The 22,959-nt window shown below is 43.0% G+C and overlaps 1 protein-coding gene and 1 long non-coding RNA gene across 5 annotated transcripts in view; one reads left to right on the forward strand and one right to left on the reverse strand.

Moving 5' to 3' along the window:
* LOC118152270 (uncharacterized) lies at positions 1 to 16,761 on the reverse strand. 2 transcript variants are annotated; one of them, XR_004740866.3, is made up of 4 exons: positions 16,311 to 16,761; positions 11,355 to 12,523; positions 3,366 to 3,524; positions 1 to 2,931 (listed from the first exon to the last, which is right to left on the reverse strand). It is a non-coding gene; the product is annotated as an uncharacterized LOC118152270 (long non-coding RNA). The 2 variants fall into 2 exon arrangements; XR_013533072.1 differs by lacking the exons at positions 1 to 2,931; positions 3,366 to 3,524 and having other exon boundaries at positions 11,225 to 12,523.
* NAAA (N-acylethanolamine acid amidase) overlaps positions 16,298 to 22,959 on the forward strand; it is a 27,241-nt gene continuing 20,579 nt past the window's right edge. For all 3 annotated transcript variants that reach the window (XM_002745697.7, XM_008993159.5, XM_008993160.5), the window contains exons 1-3: positions 16,298 to 16,565; positions 17,117 to 17,281; positions 20,703 to 20,829. In XM_002745697.7, coding sequence (XP_002745743.1) covers positions 16,366 to 16,565; positions 17,117 to 17,281; positions 20,703 to 20,829 — 492 coding nt within the window. In that variant the 5' untranslated portion in view covers positions 16,298 to 16,365. The remainder of the gene's footprint in view (positions 16,566 to 17,116; positions 17,282 to 20,702; positions 20,830 to 22,959) is intronic.

Here is a 22,959-nt window from a genome sequence, read left to right on the forward strand (position 1 = left end):
TAATTTTTTGGGCTTTTAGTGTTGAACATGAAATTTGTATTTAACACTGTTACATTGATCAAATATTTTAACCTTTCGTATTTTTAAGAAAACCCATATATATTGAAACGTGCAAACTTAAAGAAACACATTCTGTTCACTTGAGTAATACTTGATGCACACAAACACACACGTGTCTTACACCTTTATAGCTACAAAGTAAGGGCATTCATAAGCAAAATCTGACAAAGACTGAAACAATTGGGAGATTGTCTTTCAATTCTGCAAAATTCTGTGGGTGGCCTGTCATTAAGCAATGCTTTTCTGAGGGAAGACTAACACAGCTGAACTATTTAGATGTCAACTATTCAGAGTTGAAAATGTAAACTAAAAGTTCCACAAGCATTGTTTCAGAATGAATTTTGTACCTATAAAGCGTAAGGCATTAAATGGTAATAAAAACTCCAAATGGAAAAAAACAAAAACAAAGATCCAAGATGGCTGATCGTCAGCAGCTCGGGATTGTGGCTCCCAGTGACAGCACAGAAAATGAGAGGATGCCACACTTTTAGACGAATTTTGTTGCTCACGGACCAGGATTCCCAGTGGAGGAGCCCCACAGTTCACCACCGCAACTCTTGTGGCCAGCGCAGCAGTTTTGCCGGTGGTTTTGCCGGCGCCTTGGCACGGCACTTTTTGGTGCAGTCAGAAAAGCACCATCAATCTTAACGCCACTGTTTAAGCCGGCACAGTGGGTTGCTCAGATTCCGGCACTGGTGAATCAATAAATTGGATGTCCACTCAGAAACCTAATTAGAAAGGCGGTAATTACAAACACGACATATGGATAAATTTATAACAAAGGGAAAAAACCAGCCTAAAAAGGCTGAGAACACCCAAAATCAGAATGCCTCTCCCTCTACAGGGGATTACAGTTCCTCATCAGCAACGGAACAAGGTCTGATGGAGAAAGACTGTTCCATTAACAGAGGCAGGCTTCAGAGGGTGGATGATAAGAAACTTCTGGGAGTTAAAAGAACTTGTTCTAACCAAATGCAAAGAAACTAAGAACTTTGAAAAAAGGTTTGATGAAATGCTAACAAGAATAGATGATATAGAGAGGAATATAAGTGAATTAACGGAGTTGAAAAATACAACACAAGAACTTCGTGAAGTATGCACAAGTTTTAACAGCCGAATTGGTCAAGCAGAAGAAAGGATATCAGAGGTTGAAGACCAACTTAATGAAATAAAATGAGAAGACAAGAATAGAGTAAAAAAGATAAAAAGGAAAAAGCAAAGTCTCCAAGAAATATGGGACTATGTGAAAAGACTTAATCTACGTTTGATAGGTATACCTGAATGTGACGGAGAGAATGAATCCAAGCTGGAAAATACTCTTCAGGATATTATTCAGGAAAACTTTCCCAACCTAGCAAGGCAGGACAATATTCAACCCCAGGTAATACAGAGAACACCACAAAGATATTCCTCAAGAAGAGCAACCCCAAGGCACATAATCGTTAGATTCACCAGGGTTGAAATAAAGGAGAAAATACTAAGGGCAGCCAGAGAGAAAGGTCAGGTTACCCACAAAGGGAAGCCTATCAGACTCACAGCCGATCTCTCGGCAGAAACCTTACAAGCCAGAAGAGAGTGGGGGCCAATATTTAACATCCTTAAAGAACAGAACTGTCAACCCAGAATTTCACATCCAGCCAAACTAAGCTTTACAATAGAAGGAAAAATAAAATCTTTTGTGAATAAGCAAGTACTCAGATTTCATTACCACCAGGCCTGCTTTACGAGAGCTTCTGAAAGAAGCATTACACATAGAAAGGAACAACCAGTATTAGCCTTTCTAAAAATACACCAAAAAGTCAAGAGTATCAACATAATGAAGAATGTATATCAACTAATGGGCAAAATAGCCAGCTAACATCAAATGGCAATAATCTTAAATTTAAATTGACTAAATCCTCCAATCAAAAGATACAGCCAAAACCCATTGGTATGCCGCATCCAGACCCATCTTACATGCAAGGATACATAAAGAGTCAAAACAAAGGGATGGAGAAAGATTTGTCAATCAAATGGAGAGCAAAAATAAATAAATAAATAAAAAGTAGAGGTTGCAATTCTCACCTCTGATGGAATGGATTTTAAAGCAGCAAAGATCAAAAGAGGACGTAATGGTAAAAGGATCAACGCAGCCAGGTGCGGTGGCTCAAGCCTGTTATCCCAGCACTTTGGGAGGCCGAGGCGGGTGGATCACGAGGTCAAGAGATCAAGACCATCCTGGTCAACAAGGTGAAACCCTGTCTCCACTGAAAATACAAAAATTAGCTGGGCATGGTGGCGCATGCCTGTAATCTCAGCTACTCAGGAGGCTGAGGCAGGACAATTGCCTGAACCCAGGAGGCGGAGGTTGCGGTGAGCCGAGGTCGCGCCATTGCACATCAGCCTGGGTAAGGAGAGCGAAACTCCGTCTCAAAAAAAAAGAATCAACGCAACAAGAAGAGCTGACGATCCTGGATGTGTACACACCCAATACAGGATACATAAGACTTGTAAAGAGACTTGGACTCCCACACGGTAGTAGTGGGAGATTTCAACATCAATATTAGATAGATCAATGAGACAGAAAATTAACAAGGATATCCAGGACTTGAACTCAGATCCGGAACGACTTAATAAACATTTATAGAACTCTCCACTTTAAACACACAAGATATGCACTCTTATCAGTACCACATCACACCTACTCACAGGTTTAAATGAATTATTGGTTGGCCATTATTAAGCACAGTTGATGGTATGGGAGGCTTTCAATACCCATTTTTAGACTGCAATTAAGCAACACTTAATTTTAGCCTGGGCAATTAAGCAACACTCCCGTTCTCTCTCCCTCCTCTTCCTTTTTTCTCTTCTTCATTCCTTTCTTTCTTCTCTCTTAAAAAAAAAAAGCAGAGAGCACAGCCAATTCTATACTCCTTAAATAACATAAGCTTATATTTGTATAGACCATTTCTTATGTGGTAAACTTCCTTCTGCAGATTATATTTTCATGTTTTGTCAGTCCAATCCCAGTGTGAAGATGGTTGAATAAAATTGTCATTTGTCCACATGATAGGGTATTATGCAGCCATTATTATAATAAGCAGTTCCCACTGTAAACACTGGAAATTTTTTTATTCTTTTCAAAAAAGAGCAAAACACAAAAATATGTTTAATCTGATTATTACATATAAGGAAATGGGGAATAATAAAAGCCCAAGAGGAAATATGGGACTTGTGTTGGAATTGTGTAGAATTTTGTGTAAGAAACAAAATAACTTTGAAAATGGGGAATAAAAGTCCATTAAAACTCACCCTTCGGAATTTACCTTAAGCCAAGACAAGGATTGATTTGAAAATACTTCAGAGACGCTGGGCATGGTGGCTTATGCTTGTAATCCCAGCACTTTGGGAGGCCGAGGTGGGCAGATCACCTAAGGTCAGGAGTTCTAGACCATCGTGACCAACGTGGTGAAACCGTGTCTCTACTGAAAAAAAGAAAGAAAATACTTCAGAAGAGTTGTTTGTTTTGCCTTCTTAATTACTCTCTTCCTCGTGTTTACTGACTGGGTGGTAGAGTCATCCTTAGTTTGGGACCATCTCTGTGTCTTGCCAACAATACCTGATGTTAGCTAAAGTGTTGTTAATATAGCTATTTGGAAAAATGATTTGTAGTATGTACCAAGAGTCTAAAAAATAGCTAGAACTGTTGACTCAAATCTACTTCTGAGACTCAAAGAAAATGACCCAAAATATGGTAAGAGTTGTGTTTGTGGCTGTGTTTTGCTACAAGTAACAGAATATGCATCTAAAAAGATTCTAGTCGGCCAGGCTAGGTGGCTCACACCTGCGCTTTGGGAGGCAGAGGCAGGTGGATCACACAAGGTCAGGAGTTTGAGACCAGCCTGGCCAACATGGTGAATCTCTGGCTCTACTAAAAATATAAAAATTAGCTGAGCATGGTGACACATGACTGTAGTCCCAGCTACTCAGGAGGCTGAGGCAGGAGAATCGCTTGAACCTGGGAGGCGAAGGTTGCAGTGAGCCGAGATGACACTACTGCATTTCAGCCTGAGCAACAGAGCAAGACTCTGTCTCAAAACAAAAAAAAGGTTCTAGATTCTAACCAGTGGGGCATGGTGGCTCACGTCTGTAATCCCAGCACTTCAGAAGGCTGAGGCAGGCAGATCACCTGAGGTCAGGAGTTCAAGACCAGCCTGACCAAGATGGTGAACCTTGTCTCTATGAAAAATACAAAAATTAACCAGATGTGGTATCACACACCTGTAATTTCAGCTACTTGAGAGGCTGAGGCACAAAAATCACTTGAACCTGGGAGACAGAGGTTGCAGTGAGCCAAGATCATGCCACTGCACTCCAGCCTGGGCAACAGAGTGAGACTCTGTCTCAAAAATAATAATAATAAAATAATGAAGATAAAAATATTCTAACCAAATTGGAATTGACCTCACATAAGCCTGGACAGTTGATGGCCAGGGTTCAGCTGCTCAATGGAACCATCAAGGCCCTGGCCTTTTCTGCTTTGTCATACTTAGTGTGTGTTGAAGCCAGGCTGGATTAGAATGCTGACTGACACAGCTCTATGACCCATATGCAAAGTATTCAACATTTCTGTGCCTTAATTTCTTCATCTGTAAAATGGAGATAATGATGATACCTTGCTTTCATAGACCTCTCTTCAGTGTTTAATCTAAAGTAAAAAGAAGGCACAAAAGTAACATTTCCACATCTATCCCTTTTACTAAGAAAACAAGTTTCACAGATAGCCTTCCCTTAGTTTTCATTAGCCAGAACTAGGTTATTCAGCCACCCTACCAACCAAGGAAGCCAAGAAACCAGGAAATGGGATTGCTGACCTCTTAGCTTAGCTGATCATAACCATCCCAACAAAACTGAGCTTCTGTAAGCAAGGAAGAGGAAGAGAAACTGATTGTGGAGAGACAGCTAGCAATGCCTAACACAAACTATCTATGGGAAAATATTGATTGCAACATAATTTACAATGATAAGAATGGGTGCAAGAAAATTTCTAAAATATTAGAATACTTAAGCAACTTGAGGTATATTACTAGGTGGTGTATTAGTCCATTTTCATGCTGCCAATAAAGACGTACCTGAGACTGGGAAGAAAATGAGGTTTCATTGGACTTACAGTTTCACATGGCTGGGAGGCCTCAGAATCATGGTGGAAGGTGAAAGCACTTCTTACATGATGGTGGCAAGAGAAAATGAGGAAGAAGCAAAAACGAAGACCCCTGATAACCCCATAAGACCTCATGAGACTTATTCACTGTCGTAAGAACAGCACTGGAAAGACCGGCCCCCGTGATTCAATTACCTCCAACTAAGTCCCTCCTACAACACATGGGAATTGTGAGAGAGAGAATTCAAGTTGAGATTTGAATGACGACACAACCAAACCATATCAAGTGAAATAGTCAACCATTAATTACTTTGATTAAAGTTATTTTAAAGGTAAGATATAAATACTATAGTAATGTGAAAAATGTTAGGCTATTATTTTCTTTCTTTTTTTTTCTTTTGACACAGAGTTTTGCTCTTGTTGCCCAGGCTGGAATGTACTGGCGCAGTCTCAGCTCACTGCAAGCTCCACCTGCTGGGCTCATGCCATTCTCCTGCCTCAGTCTCCTGAGTAGCTGGGATAACAGGCGCCCACCACCACACCCAGCTAATTTTTGTATCTTTAGTAGAGACAGGGTTCCACTATGTTGGCCAGGCTGGTCTCAAACTCCTGACCTCAAGTGATCTGCCTGCCTCAGCTTCCCAAAGTGCTGGGATTATACCTGTGAGCCACCGTGCCCTGCTGCTATTATTTTCAAAAGCAGAGTATAAAATGATAAAGAAGCTTGGGCAACATGGTGAGACCTTGTAAAAATTAGCCAGGTGTGATGGTGCGTGCCTGCCATACCAGCTACCCAGGAGGTTGAAGCAGGAGGATCGCTGAGCCCCAGAGGTCAAGCCTGCAATGAGTGGTGTTCAGGCACTGTAGTTTAGCTGGGTGACAGAGCGAGACCCTGTCTCTAAATAAATAAAATGAACAAGTGGTTTTAAGACAATTTTTTTACACTTTTAATCTCTGAAATTGAGACATATTTTAAAATGTTTGCAGCCAGACAAGAGTCTAGATGTAGTTGTCACTGCCTGCACATTCACAAACCTAGTCTGATATTGTCAGTCGACATCTGGTAACATCAAGCGAGGACCAACATCAAAACTTGCAGAATGAGAATTAGTAGTCTCTATGGAATTTCCATAAAAAAAAAAAAAAAAAAACCTGGACTTAAAAAAAAAAATCCAAACTCTTTACTGACATATAAAGAAGAGAACAAGTACCATTAAGTATACTTAAACTCAATGAATTCACAAGCTGAATACATTACTGTAACCAGCACTCAGGTTAAGAAACATTACAAACACCTTGAAATCTCCTTTGTGAGTAGAGAACCCTTAAGAAATGCAGCATCAGTAAGATTTTTATTTTTTTCTTTTAGAGACAGTGTCTTGCTCTGTCACCTAGGCAAGAGTGCAGTGGTGCAGTCGGAGCCCACTTCAGCCTTGAACTTCTGGGCTCAAGAGATCCTCCACAGGCCCAGGCCAGTATGCCCCCCGCTATTAACAAATTTTTTAAAATTTATTTTTAACAGAGACAGGGTCTCACTATGTTACCCAGGCTGGTCTCAAACTTATGACCTCAACTGATCTTCCCACCTTGACCTCCCAAAGTTCAGGGTTTACAGGTGGGAGCCACCGTGCCTGGCCATCACTAAGATTCCTTTTTTTTTTTTTTTCTGAGGTAGAGTCTTAGTCTGTCACCCAGGCTGGAGGGTAGTGAGATGATCTCAGGTCACTGAAACCTCTGCCTCCCAGGTTCAAGTGATTCTCGTGCCTCAGTCTCCCAAGTAGCTGGGATTACAGGCGTCTGCCACCATGCCTGGCTAATTTTTGTATTTTTAGTAGAGAGAGTTTCACCATATTGGCCAGGCTGGTCTTGAACTTCTGACCTCTAGTGATCTACCTGCCTCAGCCTTCCAAAGTCCTGGGATTACAGGTGTGAGTCACCACGTAGAGCCAAGATTCTTTATGGCACAGAAAAGTGGTGGAAAAACATGGGCACCTGTAATCAAATGGTGGTGATTCAGGAGAATCTAATTCTGAATGCAAAGAAACTTAAGCCATACCTTAATTTATTCCACTTTTTAAAAATGTACAACAGTAGATATCTGATTTTCAAATAACTTTGACAAAAGACTTAAGAAAACTTTCAATATATATACATTTTAGAATTACAGTAAGAAAGCATCATATCATAGCTTAAATGGAAATGATTTTTTCGTCAGAGTATATAAAATACTGGTGCTTCCTATAACTACAATTTTGTAAATAAAATATGCATATGAAGATAGTTGCTGGGTTTGGGTTTTGGGAATATAACTGATTGGATTTTTCCCTCTACATTAAAAAAAAATTTTTACAGCTCCTCATAGCCAGGAATTCCTTTACATTTTAAATATTTTGTAATGTTGCTTAGCAAACATTTCTACTAAAATTTTTTTAATCTAGAATACTTCTAGTTCCATCTTAGTAAGATCCAATTTTGGTGTTCTTGCTATTCCTAATATCAGTTAACATCAGAGATGTTTCTAAAAGAAATTTGGCCAAGGAGGAAGAGAAAATTAAGAAGAAAATGAGAACCCTAATTCTGGGAAAAGTACAACAGGGGAAGTTTAAAAGAATTACATGGAAACTAAAAATAAATGATGTTAGACAGAACATCTTGTTTTAAGGATATTTAAATCTTTTAAACATTTTATTATAATTGTAATTTTTAAAAAACATATAGAAAATAATGAAACATGTTCATCTCCCAGTTTTATATAATGTTAATATTTTCCTTTTTTTTTTTTTAAAGAACTAGAACATTAAAGGTATAACTATGTCTCCCCAGCCGTTTCCCCCTCTTCTCAGGGATAACCCTTATCTAGAAGCTGATGAACATTAAGAGTATAACTATGTCTCAGCCACATTCCACCCCCTTCTCAGGGATAACCCTTATCTAGAAGCTGATGAACATTAAGAGTATAACTATGTCTCAGCCACATTCCACCCCCTTCTCAGGGATAGCCCTTATCTAGAAGCTGATGAACATTAAGAGTATAACTATGTCTCACTCAGCCACGTTCCACCCCCTTCTCAGGGATAACCCTTATCTAGAAGCTGATGAACATTAAGAGTATAACTATGTCTCAGCCATATTCCACCCCCTTCTCAGGGATAGCCCTTATCTAGAAGCTGATGAACATTAAGAGTATAACTATGTCTCACTCAGCCACGTTCCACCCCCTTCTCAGGGATAACCCTTATCTAGAAGCTGATGAACATTAAGAGTATAACTATGTCTCACTCAGCCACTTTCCACCCCCTTCTCAGGGATAACCCTTATCTAGAAGCTGATGAACATTAAGAGTATAACTATGTCTCAGCCACATTCCACCCCCTTCTCAGGGATAGCCCTTATCTAGAAGCTGATGAACATTAAGAGTATAACTATGTCTCACTCAGCCACGTTCCACCCCCTTCTCAGGGATAACCCTTATCTAGAAGCTGATGAACATTAAGAGTATAACTATGTCTCAGCCACATTCCACCCCCTTCTCAGGGATAACCCTTATCTAGAAGCTGATGAATATTAAGAGTATAACTATGTCTCAGCCACATTCCACCCCCTTCTCAGGGATAACCCTTATCTAGAAGCTGATGAACATTAAGAGTATAACTATGTCTCAGCCACATTCCACCCCCTTCTCAGGGATAACCCTTATCTAGAAGCTGATGAACATTAAGAGTATAACTATGTCTCAGCCACATTCCACCCCCTTCTCAGGGATAACCCTTATCTAGAAGCTGATGAACATTAAGAGTATAACTATGTCTCAGCCACATTCCACCCCCTTCTCAGGGATAACCCTTATCTAGAAGCTGATGAACATTAAGAGTATAACTATGTCTCACTCAGCCACGTTCCACCCCCTTCTCAGGGATAACCCTTATCTAGAAGCTGATGAACATTAAGAGTATAACTATGTCTCAGCCACATTCCACCCCCTTCTCAGGGATAACCCTTATCTAGAAGCTGATGAACATTAAGAGTATAACTATGTCTCAGCCACATTCCACCCCCTTCTCAGGGATAACCCTTATCTAGAAGCTGATGAACATTAAGAGTATAACTATGTCTCAGCCACATTCCACCCCCTTCTCAGGGATAACCCTTATCTAGAAGCTGATGAACATTAAGAGTATAACTATGTCTCAGCCACATTCCACCCCCTTCTCAGGGATAGCCCTTATCTAGAAGCTGATGAACATTAAGAGTATAACTATGTCTCACTCAGCCACGTTCCACCCCCTTCTCAGGGATAACCCTTATCTAGAAGCTGATGAACATTAAGAGTATAACTATGTCTCAGCCACATTCCACCCCCTTCTCAGGGATAGCCCTTATCTAGAAGCTGATGAACATTAAGAGTATAACTATGTCTCACTCAGCCACGTTCCACCCCCTTCTCAGGGATAACCCTTATCTAGAAGCTGATGAACATTAAGAGTATAACTATGTCTCAGCCACATTCCACCCCCTTCTCAGGGATAACCCTTATCTAGAAGCTGATGAACATTAAGAGTATAACTATGTCTCAGCCACATTCCACCCCCTTCTCAGGGATAGCCCTTATCTAGAAGCTGATGAACATTAAGAGTATAACTATGTCTCACTCAACCACGTTCCACCCCCTTCTCAGGGATAACCCTTATCTAGAAGCTGATGAACATTAAGAGTATAACTATGTCTCAGCCACTTTCCACCCCCTTCTCAGGGATAACCCTTATCTAGAAGCTGATGAACATTAAGAGTATAACTATGTCTCCCCAGCCATTTCCCCCTCTTCTCAGGGATAACCCTTATCTAGAAGCTGATGAACATTAAGAGTATAACTATGTCTCACTCAGCCACGTTCCACCCCCTTCTCAGGGATAACCCTTACCTAGAAGTTGATGAACATTAAGAGTATAACTATGTCTCAGCCACATTCCACCCCCTTCTCAGGGATAGCCCTTATCTAGAAGCTGATGAACATTAAGAGTATAACTATGTCTCACTCAGCCACGTTCCACCCCCTTCTCAGGGATAACCCTTATCTAGAAGCTGATGAACATTAAGAGTATAACTATGTCTCAGCCACATTCCACCCCCTTCTCAGGGATAACCCTTATCTAGAAGCTGATGAATATTAAGAGTATAACTATGTCTCAGCCACGTTCCACCCCCTTCTCAGGGATAACCCTTATCTAGAAGCTGATGAACATTAAGAGTATAACTATGTCTCAGCCACGTTCCACCCCCTTCTCAGGGATAACCCTTATCTAGAAGCTGATGAACATTAAGAGTATAACTATGTCTCAGCCACATTCCACCCCCTTCTCAGGGATAACCCTTATCTAGAAGCTGATGAACATTAAGAGTATAACTATGTCTCAGCCATATTCCACCCCCTTCTCAGGGATAGCCCTTATCTAGAAGCTGATGAACATTAAGAGTATAACTATGTCTCACTCAGCCACATTCCACCCCCTTCTCAGGGATAACCCTTATCTAGAAGCTGATGAACATTAAGAGTATAACTATGTCTCAGCCACTTTCCACCCCCTTCTCAGGGATAACCCTTATCTAGAAGCTGATGAACATTAAGAGTATAACTATGTCTCCCCAGCCGTTTCCCCCTCTTCTCAGGGATAACCCTTATCTAGAAGCTGATGAACATTAAGAGTATAACTATGTCTCACTCAGCCACGTTCCACCCCCTTCTCAGGGATAACCCTTACCTAGAAGTTGATGAACATTAAGAGTATAACTATGTCTCAGCCACGTTCCACCCTCTTCTCAAGGATAATCCTTATCGAGAAGTTAATGCCTATCATTCCTGTAGTTATTTTTTCTTTCGCATGTATATTTGTGTGTATATATAAATTTTTACATCAGCAGTATCATTGTATAAATTCTTTTGCCATGAGAATTTGGCAAAAGAATGTATGCAATGTATAATATAATTTGTAACTCAACATTAGATTCTTGATAAATGAAGATTCATTGTAATTTTTGTATAGTTTTTATTGTTTATTCACACATCCACTATTTATCCTTTCTCTACCAAAGAGCAGTTAGGTTGTTTTCCACTTTTTTGCTATTTAAAAACCTACAGGCCAGGTACTGTGGCTCATACCTGCAATCCCAACACTTTGGGAGGCTGAGGCGTGTGGATCACTTGGAGTCAGGAGTTGAGACCAGCTTGGCCAACATGGTGAAACCCTATCTCTACTAAAAAATACAAAACTTAACCAGGCATGGTGGTGCAGGCCTGTAGTCCCAGCTACTTGGGAGGCTGAGGCAAGAGAATTGCTTGAACCCGGGACGGGGAGGTTGCAGTGAGCCAAGATCGTGCCACTGCACTCCAGCCTGGGCAACAGAGTGAGACTTCCTCTCAAAAAAATTAATTCATTTAATTTAATAAAACATTGCTGCAATAATCACCTTTGAACATGTCTTCTAGGGTTCATGGTCTTGGAGTTTTTTCTTTAAACAAAATCTAGATAGAAAACTAAAAATGGGCAGGGCACAGTGGCTCACACCTATAATCCCAGCACTTTGGGAAGCTGAGGCAGACAGATCACTTCAGGTCAGGAGTTCGATACCAGCCTGGCCAACATGGTGAAACCCTGTCTCTATTAAAAATACAAAGATGTTAGCCAGGTGTGGTGGTGTGCACCTGTAATCCCAGCAACTTGGGAGGCTGAGGCAGGAGAATTGCTTGAACTTGGGAGGCAGAGGTTGCAGTAAGCCGAGATTGCACCACTACATTCCAGCCTGGGCGACAGAGCAAGACTTCATCTCAAAGAAAAAAAAAAAAAAAAGAAAGAAAGAAAAAAGATCCAGAAAACTAAAAATGAAATCACTGGATTTGTAGAGTCTGCAATTCTACTTTAGTAGGCAATACTGAATTGCACTATATTCTCATTAACAACTCATATAAGTTTGTATTTTACTACATCCATGTAAACAAGATGTTATTAGACTTTGAAACTAGACAATCTTTTGTTTATGAAATGGTATCCCCAGGTGCCGTGGCTCACGCCTGTAGTCCCAGCACTTTAGGAGGTGGAGGAAGGCAGATCACTTGAGGTCGGGAATTTAAGACCAGCCTGATCAAAATGGAGAAACCCTGTCTCTACTAAAAATACAAAAAAATTGGTTGGGCATTGTGGCACATGACTGTAATCCTAGCTACTTGGGAGGCTGAGGCAGGAGAATCGCTTGAACCTGGGAGGCGGAGGTTGCGGTGAGCCAAGACTGGGTCATTGCATTCCAGCATGGGCAACAAAAGCGAAACTCTATCTGAAAAAAAAAAAAAAAGAAATGATATCATGATTTAATTTGCATTTCACTGATTACTAGAGAGATTGAAATAACTTCACATTTTTATGTTTTGTATTTTCCTCTTTATAATCTTTTGTTTTTATTTTTTCTAGTAATAAAAGCATAGGAAGTCTTTATATATTCTGGATACTAATTCTTTATCAACCACCTATGTTGCAGATATCCCCACAGATAAACGGTGCCGTAATCTATGATAAACTAAGTTCCCATGTGTACTTTGGGTCTAGGATTTTCAAAACCATTTCTGGATCCCTTTTAACAGTCCTTGCTCTAGCTTCTCTCTTTCCTGTCATATTTTACTATAAGCAGCAAGAAGCCAGGTAGCAACTTTGACATTTTGCTTGGAGATCTAACTAGAGTATCTAGCTTTTTAGGTACATTTTTCTGTGTTCCACATTACTCTAGGTGATCATGTTAAACATTCTGGCATTACGTAACTAAGGAACCTCTTATTTCCAGTTTCCAGTAACATTCTCACTTTTGAAGTGGCTACTGCGGGCAGTCTCCTTCAAGACTATTTTTTTTCTAGGATGGTTTGTTTCTCAAGGGACCATCAATTTCTACTAATAGTCTGTTTTTGTTTTTGTTTTTTGAGATGGAGTGTCACTCTGTCATCCAGGCTGGAATACAGTGGTACGATCTTGGCTCACTGCAACCTCCATCTCCTGGGTTCAACCAGTTCTGCCTCAGCCTCCCAAGTAGCTGGGATTACAGGCACCTGGCATCATGCTTGGCTAATTTTTATATTTTTAGTAGAGACAGGGTTTCATCATGTTGTCCAGGCTGGTCTCAAACTGACCTCCAGTGATCCACCCACCTCAGCCTCCCAAATGCTGGGGTTACAGATGTGAGCCACCATGCCCGGCCTACTTTCACAGTTTCTATGGGTTAGGAATTTTGAGGGGGTAGCTTAGCTGGGACAGGAAGATCTACTTCCACCATGGCTCACTCAGATGACTATTGACAAGAAGCCTCAGTTCCTCTCTGGCTCTTGGTAGAAAGTCTCAGTTCCTCAACAAAGAACTTTGTTTTTTTTCAATTTTATTTACTTCTTTTTTTTTTTATTTTTTTTATTTTGAGACAGAGTTTCACTCTTGTTACCCAGGCTGGAGTGCAATGGCGTGATCTCAGCTCACCGCAACCTCCACCTCCTGGGTTCAGGCAATTCTCCTGCCTCAGTCTCCTGAGTAGCTGGGATTACAGGCACACGCCACCGTGACCAGCTAATTTTTTGTATTTTTAGTAGAGATGGGGTTTCACCATGTTGACCAGGATGGTCTCGATCTCTTGACCTCGTGATCCACCCGCCTCGGCCTCCCAAAGTGCTGGGATTACAGGCGTGAGCCACCGCGCCCGGCCGTATTTACTTCTTTTTTGGAGACAGGATCTTACTTTGTCACTCAGGGTGGAGTGCAATGGCATAATCATAGCTCACTGTAGCCTCAAACTCCTGGGCTCAAGTATTCATCCCATCTCAGCCTCCCAAGTAGCTGGGACTACAGACATGTACCACCGTGCCCAACTAATTTTAATTTTTTTGTAGAAATGGGGTCTCACTGTTGCCCAGGCTGGTCTCCAACTCCTGGACTCAAGCAGTCCTCCTGCTCCAGATTCTCCAAGTGCAGATTTGTACCAGCCAGAAAGGGACATTTTCATAGGGCTTTTTAAGTGTCCCCAGGACACTACAATGGGCTTCCTATAGAGTGAGCAATCCAAGAGAGTAAGGAGGAACCCACAACGTCTTTGTGACCTAGTCTTGGAAGTCAAACACCACCAATTCTGATTCTATTCATCAGAACCAAGTGACCTCAGGTGATCCACTGGCCAAAGTGCTGGGATGACAGGCACGAACTACCATGCCTGGAAAGAAATTTTTAAATTTCTTTAAGTGTTAGTTATCCTTAAAAACAACTTAAGTGGTTAATTATAAAAGTTGGATTCCTTTGTCCTAAAATTGGTTTAAAAAATTAAAAATGTGTTTGATTTCTATTCAGTTTGTTTGTTTTGAGACAAAATTTCACTCTTGTCGCCCAGGCTGGAGTGCAATGGCGGGATGGCTCACTGCAAACTCCACCTCCCAGGTTCGAGCTATTCTCCTGTATCAGCCTCCTGAGTAGCTGGGATTACAGGCGCCGCCACTATGCCCGGCTAATATTTCTATTTTTAGTAGAGTCAGGGTTTCACCATGTTAGCCAGGCTGGTCTCAAACTTCTGACCTCAGGTGATCCACCCACCTCGGCCTCCCAAAGTGCTGGGATTACAATCATAAACCAGCGCGTCTGGTCCTTTTATTTAAGTTTCTAGTATTCATGTACACATGTACCCTTTTTTAGAATTGTTAAAAATGCCCCAGCCTTACTAAGATTTTTCCTAAGACAAGTTCGTCTCCCAGACATTGGGAACTCAAAGAGGAGGTGAGGAAACTTAGGTGTGAAGGTGGATTGTGGATTCAGACCACCTGACCTCGAGGCCAGCTCACAGGCGCACCAGCAGAGTGACCTCCGGCACATGGCTTCACCTCGCAAAGCCTGATACTCCTCATCAGTAAAGCCAGGGTTAGGGGAACCTACCTTTTGGCTTGTTTTGATAATTAAATGAGATAGTGTTCACAAAAAATACTTGGAAGATAAATGTTAACTGAATTTTGAGCTTTTAAAAATGTTTAACTGGCTGGGCACAGTGGCTCATCATGACTGTAATCCCAGCACTTTGGGAAGCTGAGGCAAGTGGATCACCTGAAGTCAGGAGTTCGAGACCAGCCCAGCCAACATGGTTAAACCGTGTCACTACTCAAAATACAAAAATTAGCTGGGCATGGTGGTGGACGCCTACATCCTAGCTACTCAGGAGGCTGAGGCAGGAGAATCGCTTGAACCCAGGAGGCAGAGGCTGCAGTGAGCCAAGATCCAGCCACTGCACTCCAGCCTGGGCTATAGAGTGAGACTCCGTCTCAAAAATAATAAATAAATAAAAAAGGGCCGGGCGCCGTGGCTCACGCCTGTAATCCCAGTACTTTGGGAGGCCAAGGCAGAAGGATGAAGAGGTCAGGAGATCGAGATCATCGTGGCCACGGTGGTGAAGCCCTTTCTCTACTAAAAATACAAAAATTAGCGGGGCGTGGTGGCAGGCGCCTGTAATTCCAGCTACTCAGGAGGCTGAAGCAGAAGAATCCCTTGAACCTGGGACGCAGAGGTTGCAGTGAGCCGAGATTGCACCATTGCATTCCAGCGTGGCGACAGAGTGAGACTCCATCTCAAAACAAACCAACAAACAAAAACCCAAAAACGTCTAACTGAAAAGACTTGGGGCTGTTGAACAGAAAAAGCTCTCTTGCCCTTTATAAAAACCCAAGTGAACCGCTGAAGAATTCTTAAATGAGCAAATGAGGCGGGGAGCGGGGTGGATTAATAAGTCTCTTTCTACACTGTAAGGCTTTTCTAACACCTTGTTGCTACTGAAAATCTGAAAGCCTCTCTCGGCCGCAGCCTACACTCCTTCGGCCCAAGCAGGTGCTCTGGAACCCGGAGTTGGTAGGAAGCCAGCTGTCCGCAGCCCCAGCCCTTAGCGGCCCCGCGGTCAGCTACCTCCGGGCCCGATGGAGAGTAGGGGCTGCCGAGCGGATGCGCGGCGGGGACTGGAGGTGTCGCCGCTCCGGCTAGCGGTTGACAGGGGCAGGCGGGCCTTGAGCGGGCCCCGACTCCAGCGATCGCGGCCCCGCCCCTGCTCCTCCTCCTTCACGGCTTACCCGGGCTCTGACAGTGGCTGCCCAGGTCCGAGTTGCGGCCGCAGGAACCCGAGCTATGGGGGCTGCAGAAGGAAAGGCGCTCCCGGGGCTTCTGCCCCTGCTGCTGCTGGCCGGGGCCGGGCTGTCCGCCGCCTCTCTCCCAGCAGCGCCGCGCTTCAACGTGAGCCTGGACGCGGCCCCCGAGCTGCGCTGGCTGCCGGTGCTGCGGCACTACGACTTGGACTTGGTGCGCGCCGCTGTGGCGCAAGTCATCGGGTGAGCTGGGCCCCTGGACGGGGTCTGCGGGGACGCAGGCGGCGCGGGTCGGAGTCAGACGCGCGCTGCCCAAAGTGTTTTAAACCCGGACGCTTTACTCCCCGCTCCTGGGAGAACTGGCTTTGGCCGCCGCCCTGAGCAGGGTCGGCCTTGGGGAGAATCCAGTGCGGCAGGTTCAGCTTCCAAGTTCAGTGTCACCCGGGGCACGCCAGTCCTTGAGCCATTCCGGGTCAGGGTGGGGCGCGGGTTGTCGCCCGGGCTACGTAGCTACCGAGGAGGGACAACCTGCGACTTCCTTGCGGGCCTCGCGGGCCCTCCAAGCCTGCCCTGGGACCAGCCTCATTCGCCCTCCCCATCTCCCAGTTTTCTTCCTCGCCCGCCCCCGGGGGGGCTGCGGATCGAGTGACGCGGCACCGGAGCGGTCCGCTGTCTGGGGAGCGGTGGCCCTGAGCGCTCACCCCCTCAGGATGTAGTCCCGCTCCCAGTACACAGGCGGTCGCATGTCGCCGACCTCTGAGCGGGTCAGACGCCCTCCTGCTTTTCGTTTCCAGGGATAGAGTCCCCAGATGGGTGCACGTGTTGATTGGAAAAGTGGTCCTGGAGCTGGAGCGCTTCCTGCCCCAGCCCTTCACCGGCGAGATCCGAGGCATGTGCGACTTCCTGAACCTCAGCCTGGCCGACTGCCTCCTGGTCAACCTTGCCTACGAGTCCTCCGCGTGAGTGCCCCAAGCCGGTGCGGAATAACGCGGGGCTTGCGGCGGGGGGCCTCCTGACACAGACTAGCAGGAGGAGACATGCTTTCCGTGTGATAAAAACAGGGTGGTGCCTGCTTGCCCAGAAACCTCCAGCGCTTCCTCTGCCTCTCTGGGTAAATCTGAGCTGCAAATCGTAGGCTTCGAGAGGGAAAGCAGCTTCTCTGACTCAACACCGAAATTTCCTCTCCCAGTAGCCCCGGGTTTTCTCTCCCCCAACTCAGGTAGCATCCTACTTTTAAAATTCTGCTCAAAACGTACTTTTCCAGGAAGTTTTTGAAACTAAGCCTCCTTTCATCTGGACCCTTTAGTGAACTCAGTGGCCTTCCAGATCTATACTGGCAGTGGCTCATCTCTGCCCTTATTTGTTGCCCTGCATTTATCTTTCATGTGTGTCATGGCTGAAGTGTCTGTGTCCACCAGGGATGGGACCACAGGGAAAACTGCTCTAATAGCGTCAGCCAGTGTTTGGACCGGGAAGTGGGCATGATAAAATGTGCACCCAGGCCGGGCACGGTGGCTCACGCCTGTAATCCCAGCACTTTGGGAGGCCTGGGCAGGCAGAACACCTGAGGTCAGGAGTTCAAGACCAGCCTGGCCAACATGGTGAAACCCCCATCTCTACTAATAATACAAAAAAAATTAGCTGGGTGTGGTGAGGGGGGTGCCTGTAATCCCAGCTACTCGGGAGGCTGAGGCAGGAGAATGGCTTGAACCCAGGAGGCAGAGGTTGCAGTGAGCTGTGATGGCCCTATTGCACTCCAGCCTGAGCGACAAAGGAAGACTCCATATATATATATGGGCCAGGCGAGGTGGCTCACACCTGTAATCTCAGCACTTTGGGAGACCATCCTGGCTAACACGGTGAAACCCTGTCTCTACTAAAAATACCAATAATTAGCCGGGCATAGTGGCACACGCCTGCAGTCCCAGCTACTCGGGAAGCTGAGGCAGGAGAATTGCTTGAAGCCGGGAGGCGGAGGTTGCAGTGAGCCGAGATCGCACCATTGCACTCCAGCCTGGACAACAAAGCAAGAACTCCGTCTCAAAATAAATACACGAATAAATAAATAAATAAATAAAATTGTTAAAGTGCACCCAGAAGTAAAAGTAACTTGGAGTGTGCGGTTGATCCCAGGCAAAGTGCAGGGGTTTATGGGCTCAGCAGCAGGTCTCGGAATAAAGAGGTTTGACTTGGTTTCTCCCTTTAATACTTACGGTTTTGCCACCAGACTAGCTTCATCTCTTAACATCTTGTACATAGTTAGAGCTTCTTGCTGCCTAAAGATGATGGGGGTAGAAAAGATCTTGGAGTAATGAAACTTAACTGGCCCAGGCATCTTCCTAGAACACCTAGGCAGAGTAAGCAAAGCAGCACTGACTGCCTTCCTCTTCAGGAAATGCTTTCAGGCACAGAAAAGACACAGGTTTGGTAAATAAAGTGCTTTTCAGTTGAACTAAGTTATTATAATTTTACCACCTCCCTCTCCTACCTCCAACTTTTTCCTATTTTTAAGTTAAGGCTTTCTCAATGAAAAATCACGAATCATTTTTACCTTCATCTGTTGGAGTCACCATATTCAAACAGATTAAAGCAGAAGTTCTAGTAAAAACATTCTAACTTTTGGATTTGATACTAAGGTATGTATTGTATTGCCTAATAAAAAGCACCCTTCGATTCTCTAGCATTGACAAAGGAAATGCTTTCTTCTCATCTTGGAAGTAAGCCTTCTTCAATTAGAATAATACTAGCTACCCTTTAGTGAGCCTACTGGGTGCCAGGCACTTCATGAACACAGCCCCATGAGGAAGATGGTATCATCTGTTTTGTGATGTGGAAACCAAGCCTCAGAAGGTCCACCTTGCTGGAGGTCAGGTTGCTGGTGAGTGCTGAAAGCACGTGGACCTCCAGTGGCTGCAGTGCCTCTCAGAGCAGAGCCTGTTTCCTCATTTGTCTCCGGCACTTGTACACTGCTACATCACACTACATTTGGCCATGATATGAAAGTATTGCTATCTTACCAATTTCGAAAAATCACCTTTGAGACAGATTCTACAAACTCTGCTTTGATACTTCCCATGTCTTACCAGTCCCCTCCCTGACCTGAACTCTTTGAAGTTAAGCTCAGAACCATGGAAGGAGGCGGGGCACAGTGGTTCATGCCTGTAATCCCAGCACTTTGGGAGGCTGAGGTGGGTGGATCTGTTGAGCCCAGGAGTTCGAGACCAGCCTGGGAAACATGGTAAAACCTTGTCTCTACATAAAATACCAAAAAAATTAGCCAGACGTGGTGGCATGCATCTGGGTCCCAGCTGCTCGAGAGGCTGAGTGGGAGGATGGCTTGAGCCTGGGAAGTCAAGGCTGCAGTGAGCCGAGACGGTGCCATTGCACTCCAGCCTGGGTGACAGAGACTTAAATAAATAAACAAAGAAATAAAAAACAGAAACCTTAGAGGGAATTAAAACCTGACCAAGGCTCCATCTTTAAACAAACAACAAAAAAGTAACACTTTATTCCTAATTATAAAAGTAACATGTAATCATTGTAGAAAATCAGTAAATGTAGAAAAGTAAAAAGAACAAAGCTAACCACCATTCTGTTATTCAAAAGTGACCAGAAAAAAGCCTTCAGGATATTTTCTCTCAGTTTTGTTCATGTGGATATACATACCTTTCCCCCCTGGTATTGGACATACTGTATATAAATATTTTTTCATGTACCTTTAAATATTCTCAGAGAATATGGATATTTGGATATTTAGGTATTTGACAAGCTTCCTCCTCTTTTTCTCAGAATACTTACGTTCATAGAGATTCCCCTTTTACTATTATTATTATTATCTCTGTGCAAGGGGCTGAGAGAGACAGAAAAAGTGCCAAGCCCCTAAAGTGCCAGCCATTTTCCCAAGGGGACAAAGTAAAACATTTGTGAAACAATGGTTTAGTGCTGGTCTACTTGCTCTGAGGAATTCATATATGGAGAGGTGAGCTTGAGCTGGCTTTGAATAATGTGTTAAATAGAATACATACTACCAAGCAGAGGAAAAAGCAGAGTTCAGAGGTATCCTGAGCCCAGGATAGGTTAGTTTCACTTAGGAATTAGACTGAGGATGAAATTCTTAACTTACTATGCTTATGATGCCATCCCTGTGTGCTAAGGGCAAAGAGCCTAGAAACACTGAATGAACATAGATGAATTGTATCCAGTTGTATGTTTCGTCTTGAATTGTGAATCTATATTCTTGTACAACCATTATACCATTTATGTCAGTTATAAGGAAGAGAAACTATTTTACTTTGAGGACTTGTTTTACAAATGAAAACTCCTTTTCCTTTTGTTCTTATTTGTCTTACTCATTCATGTTGGACTTTTCCCTTTTCTCAGATTCTGCACCAGTATTGTGGCTCAAGACTCCAGAGGCCACATTTACCATGGTCGGAATCTGGATTATCCTTTTGGGAATATCTTACGCAAGTTGACCTTGGATGTGCAATTCTTAAAGAATGGGCAGGTATAGTCCGTACTGTATAAGATAAGAAATCAGAAAGATTTGCTAACTCAAGTTAGCTGTCATTTGAATGGCCTGCTAACTTAAATGTGTTATCAGTGTAAGACACAAAAAACATCACACCCCTGGAAAAACAAAGCCCAAAGAGAGGTTTACATCAATTATGCTCATAGGAAGGACAGTCATTTATTATTATTGAGCATCTACTTGAAGAGGTCACTCAGTTTTCCTTAGGGACATCTCTTTTAGAGAGTGATGAATTATCTGCTTATGCAGAGTCAGCTCTTTTCTCTGCTTTCGGAATAGGGAGGGGCTGGGTAGTGCCATAACTAGGAACACCCAACTTTGGGATCTGACAGTCCCAGGTTTGAATCCTGATTCTATCAATTACTGTACTTCCTTTGTGAACCTGAGAAATTACTCATATAATAATTTGGCAGACTGCAGCTCGTGGAGGCTCATAACTACTTTACTGAGATAGTTACAAATGTTAAAAGAAGTCATCTATGTAAAACCATGTAGTAGGTGCCTGATAAGTTGTAGCCAAATAATAAATGGTCCTTCATTCTGCAAGTATGATTGACCACACCACTCTCTTAGGTATCATCTCTAAAAAATTATACTTATATTTTTTGTTTATAGCATAGTCCCTTTAAAAGTATAATCTAGCATGTGCTGTTGTCACTGTGTAAATTCTAGAGAGACAGAATTAATCAATGTCCATTGAGTACACACAGCACGTTTTGCTGTAAACCAGAATACAGCATGCAGAAGCCGGATTTTGACTGTAAGGACACAGACTATATTCCCTGTGTTCTTTGCATTTAGGGGTTGATTCACAAATACTGAAAACTCATTTACTAACTAGTCAGTCATCTGCTTTTACAAACACTCTTTTTCATAAAAAGTTCAAACAGTACAGAAATGTTAGTAAAAGTTTCTCCTTTCCAGTCCTGTTTCTTCACCTTGCCACTATTAACAATTTGATTTCTAGCTGAATTACTTTAAAAGTGATTTTAAATGGTAACGATAATACAAATGCATAATTAATTCTCAAAGGAAATATGCTTAATATTAAGGTATTACTGACTGATGGGATATTATTTTTTATTCATGTTTTTTCTTCTTTATTCTATAATGAGCTAATACTCTTAAATAGACAAAGGAATAAATGCCATGAAAATTATTTCAGCTGTTCTAAAACTCACTTTAATAGTTGTTGCTTCATTTGTTTTTGTTTTTCCTGGAGTTTCCATGAAATAGTCTATAGAGAAAGAGTCGACAGAGATAGCTTTACTCTCAGTACTCAGGTTACTATTCCTGAATCTAGACAGTTTACACCGGGTATTGCTTTTCTATGGAGGACTCATGGCCAAGAAATTGCTTTACCAAATTAAAAACAGGTTATCCACAAAATAATTCATCTCTCATTCTTGTCTCGTGTATATAATCTTAAAAGTATTTTCATACACAGGGCCTCATTTGACCCTTCCAGCAGCCCTGCAAAGCAGGCATAAGTTCACATTTTTATCTTCACTTTCTAGATGAGGGCGCCTAGCTTCACAGAGCCTGACCTGCCCCAAATCACAAGGCAGAGAGATGGCAGAGGGAGGACCAGAACCCAGGCGCTGGGCCTATTGATAGTTTTCGTTTTTAAACTCAGCCTTAATTAGGCTGTAAATTGTCATTAATATTATTGTTGTGTTTATTTTTGAGACAGGGTCTCGCTCTGAGACAGAGTCACCCAGGCTGGAGTGCAGTGGTGTAATCTTTACTCACTGCATCCTCTGCCTTCCAGGTTCAAGCGATTCTCCTGCCTCAGCCTCCTAAGTAGCTGGGACTACAGGAGGGCGCCACCACACCCAGCCAATTTTTGTATTTTTAATAGAGATGGGGTTTCACTATGTTGCCCAGGCTAGTTTTGAACTCCTGAGCTCAGATAATCCACCTGCCTTGGCCTCCCAAAGCACTGGGATTACAGGTGTGAGACACTGCACCAGGCAGTTAGGCTGAAACTTAAAATTCTCTAAGGGTTTGTTTATGTTAATGGACTAGGCAGAAACAATTGGGAAGTACAAACCGAAGTAGAGACAGATTTTCAGAGCTGCAAGATAAAATATCTTATAAGTTATA

This window comes from Callithrix jacchus, chromosome 3 (assembly GCF_049354715.1).
Source record: "Callithrix jacchus isolate 240 chromosome 3, calJac240_pri, whole genome shotgun sequence".
Classification (NCBI taxonomy): domain Eukaryota; kingdom Metazoa; phylum Chordata; class Mammalia; order Primates; family Cebidae; genus Callithrix; species Callithrix jacchus.